Genomic DNA, 9,326 nt, shown 5'->3' on the forward strand with positions numbered 1-9,326 from the left:
GAAGGCTTTTGACATTGTAGCCTCTTTCAGGGGGTGGGTTGTTCCACCGTCTTATCTATGTATTGTGTTTTTTAAAACACTTCTTAGTTGTGTTAGTTTTATATTGGTTTTAATCTTTTTATTGTACGTCGCCTTGGATTCATTTTTATGAAAAAAAGCGACAAATAAATTAAATAAATTAATAAATATATAAATAATGGCTAGTAGCCACTGACATCCATATCCTCCATGAATTTGTCTAATCCTCTTTTAAAGCCATCCAGGCTGGTGGCCATCCCTACTTCTTGTGGGAACACATTCCATAGCTTAACTATGCGCTGTGTAAAGAAGTACAGTAGGGCCTTGCTTCTCGGTGCCCTGCTTTTTGGCGTTCCACTAATACGGCGCCAGTGGGGCGATCAGCTGGAGGGGGGCTGGAGCTCCCCGCTCTGCAGCTGATCTTGCTGGAGGAGGGGAAGATCAGCTGTAGAGCACTACAGCTGATCTCCTCCTCTTCTGGCGCAATCAAACGCCTATGCTCGAGCGATTGCGCTGAAGGAGGGGAAGATCAGCTATAGAGCGCTGTATCTGATCTCTTCTTCTGGTGTGATCAGACTCCCGCTCTCGAGCTGATCGCACCAGAGGAGGGGAAGATCAGCTGTAGTGCTCTACAGCTGATCTCCTCCTCCCGCGATCAGTGGGTTAGGTTTCAGACCCCCGCGCTACAGCTGATCCGCTTTTCGGCGGGGGTCTGGAACCTAACCTGTCGTATGAGTGGGGCCCTACTGTACTTTGTCCTGAATCTTCCAGCGTTCAGCTTCACTGGATGCCCACAAGTTCAAGTGCTATGAGAGAGATGTTTTTCTTCCTATCCACTTTCTCCAATCCATGCATAATCTTATCTCTATCATCTTACCTCCCCTTTATTACTCGCCTTACTTCTAAGCATCTGAGGCACTGAAATCCTGCATTGCGATGGGATGGGGGAGGAGTGACGGAGAAGGTAAACAGCTGCATAGGGAGGCACAGCCCCCTATGCTCATTGACTGTGCATTTATTGTTATCATGCTCCGTTGTGATGGCATAAACAGGAGAATGAATCAGCAGGCGGGCTGGAGAGAAATCAAAACAGCAGAGGCATTGAGAAGGTGGAGTGTTTTCACCTTTACACATGCATTGAAAGGATTCTTCAACATGAAGTGAGAGCAGCGGCTTTATCGGATTCTAACTGATAATTAATGAAACAAAGTAGAAGCAATCCAGAGCTTTCATTTCATTCCCTCATATTATTGGGAGTTGAAGCTGTATCTAACACCCTCCCCCACAAAATCTATAAACATGGGTCAGAAACACTTCTCTCTGTTCTAGGGCTGAGGACCATGGGGTCCTCCAGATGTTGTTGGACTTGAATTCCCATCAGCCCCAGCCAACATGGTCAATGGTGAAGTATGATGGGAGTTGTAGTCCAACAACATCTGGAGGGCCACAAGTGCTCTGCCTCTGCTGTACCCCCTCCAAAACTGAATCTCCTTCTCCCCAGCATAGGTGAGAGAGGTCTCCTCAACACCTCCAAAAGCTCACCTGGACTCCCACGGCGTGATTACTCCATCGTCCGGACCCCCGATCAGAACCATCATTCGGATCCGCAGGAAGTTCTTCTTCCAGGCTGCATTGAGAGAAAGAACTAAGGGCTCCAGCAATTTGGTCACCAAGTCACCATGGCAACCCTCGTGCCCCATGCTCTTCTCTTCCTCCTGTCCCTGATAGTCACCAAATAAGAGATACCTCCCAACCCTGAATTCTCTGAAATTTGCAGAAAACATGGATCTTAATTGAACTATGGAATTTGCTTGCATAATAGGCAGTGATGGCCACCAACTTGGATAGCCTTAAAGGAGGATTAGACAAATTTGTGGAGGATAAGGTTAATTAATTCTACTCCCTCCTTTATACATAGGTGAAACTGAGAAAAATGTGTATATACTTGAAAACTGAAGATCATGCTTCATGCATAAGAACAGCCTGCTGGATCAGGCCAATGGCCCATCTAGTGCAGCATCCTGTTCTCACAGTGGCCAACCAGATGCCCCAATGGGAAGCCTACAAGCAGGACCTGAGCACAAAGAGCAGCCTCCCCTCCTGCAGTTTCCAGCAACTGATATTCAGAAGCATACTGCCTCTGACTATGGAGGCAGAGCATAGCCGTCACGGCTAGTAGCCAATAATAGTCTTATCCACCATGCATCTGACAAAGTGGGCTGTAGTTCACAAAAGCTTATGTTGTAATAAAAAGTATGTTAGTCTTTAAGGTGCCACAAGTCTTTTTGTTGTATAGGCTAATAAGAAAGCTTTCTCCCCTATCACAAAGCCCTTGGCTGTTTATAATCAACAAGGAAAATTCCAATACAATGAGCCATATGCGATGCCTGTGATATGGCGGGTTTTTTTTTTCTGGCTTTGCCCTTGTACCTTTATTTTATTTTAATATTTGCTGTCTGCCTTCCTGCCTTCCAGAGCACACAGGCAGCTTGCAATATAAAACTATATACAGGAGGTTAAAAAAAAATCAGGAAAAACGCACAGTAAAATGTCACAAAACCCAACACGTGCACAAGTAACCAGTCTGTGGCAGGGATCCAGACTAAAATCACAAAAAGAAGGCTTTTATAGGCTTTTCTAAAGACCCCTCCCCCCAAAATAAGAACTGAACTGTCTTGGCAAACCTCTCCAGAGATTCCAGCAGACTGACACAGAAACTTTTTGCAAGCCAAGATTTTAACTCTCCATACTGGGAAATGCTTAATTTGAAACGGCTGCATTCACACAAACAAAACAAAGAGTACTCAATCTTAAAAAAGCAACAACCATCACACTGAATTATCAGATGTTGCAGGCCGATAACCTCTTCAGTTTCTATGTCAGGATGCTGGCAAGGCCAGTTTAAAAAGAAACGAAAAAAGGAACCACTCTATTGCCAAGTATTCAACTTGAGACTTGGCCTGGCTCTTTAACAACTCAAGAAGCAGTAAAAGACAATGAAGCTCAGAGTACAACCACAGTTGAGGGCCAAACCGGACCTGACAGGGGCAGCCATTTTTGTTCTTCACGCATAAAGTAGAGCCTTTTCTTTTCTTTTTTAACAAAAACACAGAGTGCTTGCAGGTGAAGGAGAGGAACTTTGCCCCACATTTCTTCCAGGCACTCTGTCACTGCAGGTGCTTTTCTCCCAACTCAGCACTGCTAACGGAAGTGAGCCAGCTTGGGGAGATAAACGGTTCAGATACAACTGGGACAGACACTGAATGAGCAAACATGGGGGCCGCCATAATGACTAGTTTGGCCCTAAGTGGGCACTTTGTAAGCTGGGACTAGGAATTCCTTTGTTCAAATTTCATTTCAGCCATTGTCTCACTTTTTAAAAAATGAATGGTGTTCTCTTTCCACCTCAGGGGGGAAACCACAAGGAAGAGTGCCTGAGGCCTTGTTGGTCCAAGATTAGGAGCACAGACATATCTTGTCCAGCCCTGCTGGATTAGATGAAAGGTCTGTCGAGCGCAGCGTTCTGCTTGTTACACTAGCCAACTGGGAGCCCGCAAGCAGAGCATGCAAGCAGTAGTTCTCTCCTGCTGTTGCTCCCCAGCAGTTGCTGTTCAGTGGCATATTGTCTCCGATTGTGGCTTCAGAGACTTCACCAGCCATTGCACCCTCACTCATCACTCCAGTCTTCATGTCTAGGAAGTTGCCTTTTTTTTTTTAATGGAAACTGGGAATTATTTATTTTTAGCAAGAGGCTGAGTCCTGTACCCAGAATCTGAGGTTATATGTCCCCAGTCCTGTCACAGAATTCCTATAAACTGTTGCTCTGGGACTGAAGAGCTGAAAAGAAGCACACACTGGGCTCTGCCACTGACTCGGGAACCAAGGGCTATTGGGAGGCTGCACCACCCCTCCCGTTTGCCCAAGGAGGAACAGCATTGTAAGGAGAAGACCAGCCTGGCTTCAGCCACAGAGGAAGGGGCAGTTTCAGGGAATTTGCTTCTCCTGCCAGTAAGAAAATTCTGCTCCAAATTCTGCCAGTGGCCCTGGGATTGCAAAGTAGAATCGTGCTCTGGCCCCATTAATCAAAAAATGGTGGCTGGGGTATGTGAGTGTGTGTTTGGGGGCTGTTTTTTTCATTTGTTTATTTTTTGTATTCCTCTTTCAACAAGGCTGTTAAGCAGAGACCTCATCCTGGCTATTCAGGCAGGCCTATAAGAACGTTGGGGTGGATTAGTTTTTCTTGATCTTTTAATTACTGTTTTTGATGTTAGATTAATTTGATGAATGTGTTGATTGTATATTGTATACTGTATATTTTATTTTATGTAAGTCGCCTAGAGTGTCCGTTAAGTCGGACAGATAGGCGACTAACAAATAAAATTTTATTATTATTATTATTAAGAGCCAATTTGCACTATACATTTAAAGAAGTATCATGCCACTTTAACCAGTCATGGCTTCTACCAAAGAACCTGGGAACTATAGTTTGTTAAGGGGGCTGGGAGTAGGGTTGCCAGGTCCATGGCCTGAGACTGATCCTGTATCTTTAGGAGAAGAGAAAGTCAGCCAAGTGCAGGTGTTCTTGCAACTCTGTAATGGGAAAAACCACAAGATGAAATTCTCCCTTCCCCCTGCACAACTTTTAAAGATACAGAAGACCTCTTGGAGGCTGGTCCTGGCAACTAAGAGGTCTTCTGTATCTTTAAAAGTTGTGCAGGGGGGAGGGAGAATTCCACCTTGTGGTTTTTCCCATTACAACGTTGCAAGAACACCTATACATGGCTGACTTTCTCTTCTCCTAAAGATACAGGATCAGTCTCAGGGATTGAACCTGGCAACCCTAGCTGGGAGAGATGTTAAGAGACCCTATTCCCCTCACAGAGCTACAATTCCCAGAGTGGTTTAAAGTTAAACCCCTCTTCCCAGGGAACTCTGGGAATTGCTACATGAAGGGAACAGTTGTCTCTTAACAACTCTCAGCCCCCTTAACAAACTACAGTACCCAGGATTCTTTGGGGGAAGCCATGACTGTTCAAAGTGGCATGATACTGCTTTAAATGTATAGTGCAGATGAGGCCCACATCTGTGGGGCCAAGTAGATGGGGCTACTAGGTTGAGACAAGAATAAGCTGCAGGGGCAGGGAAGCGTGTGCTTATCAAGTGAGTACCTTATTACCTGTTGCATTGGGGTGGAGTCTCTCATCATTCAACAGAGCCAGGAAGTTGCTATTGTTGAGGTAAAGATCCCGATGATGTGGATCTGTAAAAGGGAAGAGAGAAATCCTGTTTGGTTTCTCCACTCAATAGACTACAACCAACTTGTCTCTCCCTTAAGAACTCTGCATCCAAACACATTTCCCCCCTTATTTTTAATGCACATAATTCTTTCCCCGCAGCTCATCAGCCTCTCTCTTTCTCTCTTTAGACTTGAACGTAGCCCTGGAACTTATTTTTAATGGCAGGGTTTATCACTGGAACAAGTGAAGTAGTAATAAGGGGAACAGCTGCAGCCCTGGGGACTGGAGAAGACCTGCCCTGTATCTGTGAGTATCTGAGAGCTTGCCTGCTTGCTCCTCTGGGTTGCCGTCTCTTGAGACTGGGACCCCCTGCCTGACCCTGACTCCAGAGAGAGGCTGCAGTCAATCTTGCAGCCTCTTGCATCAGCTCCTGGCTGGGTCAGGGGGCATAAAAGCATGGCTGCCCTTGGGCAGCAGGTCTGTTGCCAGCAGAGACCCAAGGGTGAGGGTGCTACCCCCTTCGATTTTATTTTATTTTTTTAACCAATCTAGAGGAGATTGGTAGTGGGGAGGGTGTATGGCGCAAGTGTAATTCCAGTGCAGGATGAGAGCCTGTGCAGTGAACTGAATGATAGGAGAAAGTCGCCAGGTGCCTTCAGAGTGAGTCTACAACTGGCAGAAGGCTAGCTCTCCCTGGGTGTGAGACGGGGAGAGTAGATGTGCCCTGTTTGAAAGATACTGAGTGGGTCTGACTGTTCCCAATTCTCTCAGAGGCCTACTGGGATAACTGGTTCAGGTAGGTTTTGTTGGTGGGCTCTTGCTGGGTCCATATCAGGTGTTTAGGGGGAATCTTAGTAAGGAGGAACATGGGTGATGCCACCCCAATTTCAGTTATCACAGGTAGAGGGAAGTATAGCCATGGGGAGGGTAGTGGACCAAGGGCAAGGCTATCTACGCTCGCTCCCACTCCTCTCATGGGTGGGTTCCTTGTTGCGCATCTGCTGTGCCCACTGGCCTGTGTGTGTTGTTTAATGCCAGATCGGTACACAATAAGGCCACATCCATCCATGATTTGATCGTGAAGGTGCCAACTTGGTGTGCATTACCGAGACCTGGGTGGGTGAGCTGGGAGGAGTTAATCTGACCCAGCTATGCCCACCTGGATACTCAGTGCAACACCAGCACAGGCTGCAGGGACGGGGGGAGGAGTTGCTTTGGTCTATAGAACTTTCACCTCTTTCAGCATGATGCCACTCTGTCTTGGAGCTGGCTGTGAGGGCCTGCACCTGGTGTCAGGCCAAGGAGACAGGAAACTAGGGTTGCTGCTGGTGTACAATCCACCCTGCTGCCCAGCAGCTTCTCTGACCGAGCTGATGGAAGCCATCTCGGCTGGTATTGGAGGAGCCCGGAACAATAGTCTTGAGTGATTTCAATGTCCATGCTGAGGCTGCCTCTAGTTTTCCAGCTCAGGACTTCATGGTCTCCATGATGACCATGGGGCTGCCTCAAGTTGTCACCGGCCCAACACATAGGGCAGGGCACTCCCTGGACTTGATTTTTGCTCCGGGCAGAGGAAGGGGTGGTCTGGAGATGGGGGTGGATGTCACTCCATTGTCATGGTCAGACCACTTCCTGGTGAAATTTAGACTTAAGGTTCTGATTCTTCTCCTGCAGGGGTGGTGGACAGATTAAGATGGTCTGGCCCCAGAGTCTAATGGAATCCACAGGATTCCTGAATGCCCTTGGGGAGTTCCCAGTAGATAGAGCAGGTGACCCTGTTGAAGCCCTTGTCATGCTGCAGAACAGTAAGGCACGTCAGGCTCTTGACACAGTTGCCCCGAGCATCCTCTCCAGCCCAGGTGACCTCAGTGGCTAGGAGTGCCTTTTACCAGCTTCGGCTGGTAACACAGCTGTGGCCATTTCTGGACCGGGATAGCATGACCACAGTTGTTCATGCACTGGTAACCTCCAGGCTGGATGACTGTAATGCGCTCTGTGTGGGGCTACCCTTGAGGTTGGTCTGGAAGCTGCAGCTGGTGCAAAATGCGGCGGCGAGACTGCTCACTGGGGCAATGAATTGCCAACATGTCACCCCACTTCTGAAAGATTTGCACTGGCTACCTATGAGCTACCAGGCTATGTTCAAGGTTCTAGTTTTGGTGTACAAAGCCCTATACAACTTGGGACCAGGATACCTGAAAGTCTGTCTTATCCCTTATATACCCAGTCAATCACTGCGCTCTGCAGGTGAGGGCCTCTCGTAGATACCATCTTATGAGAAGGTCCATTCTGCACAACATAGGAAATGGACCTTTAGTGTAGTGGAACCTACCGTTTGGTAGAGACCTCATGGCAGTCTGTGTCTGTGTTGGAATTACTTTTTAATATGTTTTTAAACCTTTTTTGTAAAGATGTTTTTAAACCTTTTTTAAAAATATTTTTAAAGATATTTTGTTTTAATATATTTTAAAGTCTGTTTTTACAATGTTTTGTAGTGCTTTTAGTGCTTTTGTTTGCTGCTGTGGGCTCATACTGGGAGGAAGGGTGGGATATAAATCAAATAAATAAATAAACAAATAATAAGAAGGCAAGACTGACTCAGAGCATGTGCAGACTGCATTTACCTGCAACTGAATAATCACAGACTGCTCCCCCTTACAGCTATTCACATATACCTGGCATTGAGGTGTTTGTACTTTCACACTGGTGGAGCACTGTTTAGAAGTTAACCTCTCTCTCTCTCACACACACACACCCTGCTCAGTCCCCCCAAAAAACCGTGGGATCCTGACTTGCAGAATCACTCTCCTTCCCCAACCCTTCTATCCAAATTACATTTCTGTTAATCATTCCAACTCCTCTGCATTATCTTAAGCAGATCAGCGGTGGGGAACATCTGGCCTGCCGGACCTCACCATTTGACCCACAAGGCCATTTTGGCCAAGCTACATCCACCTGCCATACATATATGATGTATGGATGCAAGTGCCACCAGCATTCCTTTGCTCACACAGTTCGATTCCAAACTAAGAACGTAAGGAGAGCCATGCTGGATCAGTCCAATGGCCCATCTCATCCAGCATCCTGTTCTCAGAGCAGGATGCCTGCAGCAAACCCACAACTTGAGTGCAACAGCACTCTCCTCACTTGCAGTTCCCAGCAACTGGTATTCAGAAGCACACTGCCTCTGACAGTGGACATGGAATATAGCCACTGATCGCCTTGGAATGGAAATGGACTGCCTTCAAGTCGATCCTGACTTATGGCGACCCTATGAATAGGGATTTCATGGTAAGCGGTATTCAGAGGGGGTTTACCACTGCCTTCCTCTGAGGCTGAGAGGCAGTGACTGGCCCAAGGTCACCCAGCGCGCTTCATGGCTGTGTGGGGATTTGAACCCTGGTCTCCCAGGTCGTAGTCCAGCACCTTAACCACTACACCACGCTGGCTTTCTACACTGATAGCCTTATTCTCCATGAATTTGACTAATCTTTTAAAGCCATCCAAATTGGTGGCCATCACTGCCTCTTGTGGGAATGAATTCCATAGCGTAATTAATTCTAACAAATTCTGTGAGGGCAATGTGGGCAAGATCAGTCAGGTGAGTGAGTGATAGGTGGGCGGCCCACAGGGTGAGGAGTGAGAAAGGTAAGGATCTGGATCTAGTTCCCCACCCCTGGTAGATAATCTTCTCAGTACTACTGTATGAGGTGAAAGGTGTTTTTTAAAAAAACAAACAGAATTAATATGTTGCTTGATCATGAAAACCTCTAAGTGGTTTACATGAAAAGAACACTCAACCCAATCCTCAGTTATGATATTGGGTGACAGGTCCAGGTTAGCCCATGCAATCCAGATTAATTGAGGTCACAAGAAGAAAGTAATTTCCAGAAATATTAACCGTATTAGTCTGTTGCAGCTAAAACAACAGTCTTGTGACACCTTAAAGACTAACTCATTTATTGTAGCATGAGTACTACAGTCCACTTCATCAGAATTGCAGGGAATACAATTGGCGATGATGATTTGCAGAAACGAGCCAAGCCACATACAACAGAAGGCAAACCTCTT

The 9,326-nt window shown here is 46.6% G+C and overlaps 1 protein-coding gene across 7 annotated transcripts in view; it reads right to left on the reverse strand.

The window, feature by feature from the left end:
• The window catches only part of PPT2 (palmitoyl-protein thioesterase 2), a 62,856-nt gene that overhangs the window by 12,429 nt on the left and 41,101 nt on the right, over window positions 1–9,326 (reverse strand). For 6 of the 7 annotated variants that reach the window (XM_061619491.1, XM_061619489.1, XM_061619494.1 and 3 more), the window contains exons 6-7: window positions 5,195–5,278; window positions 1,561–1,645 (exon numbers count right to left, since the gene is read on the reverse strand). In XM_061619491.1, the coding sequence (XP_061475475.1) occupies window positions 1,561–1,645; window positions 5,195–5,278 (169 nt within the window). Of the gene's footprint in view, window positions 1–895; window positions 1,092–1,560; window positions 1,646–5,194; window positions 5,279–9,326 lie in introns of all 7 variants that reach the window. The other variant, XR_009761610.1, reaches the window with a different exon arrangement.

Source organism: Rhineura floridana, chromosome 3 (assembly GCF_030035675.1).
Source record: "Rhineura floridana isolate rRhiFlo1 chromosome 3, rRhiFlo1.hap2, whole genome shotgun sequence".
Taxonomy (NCBI): Eukaryota; Metazoa; Chordata; class Lepidosauria; order Squamata; family Rhineuridae; genus Rhineura; species Rhineura floridana.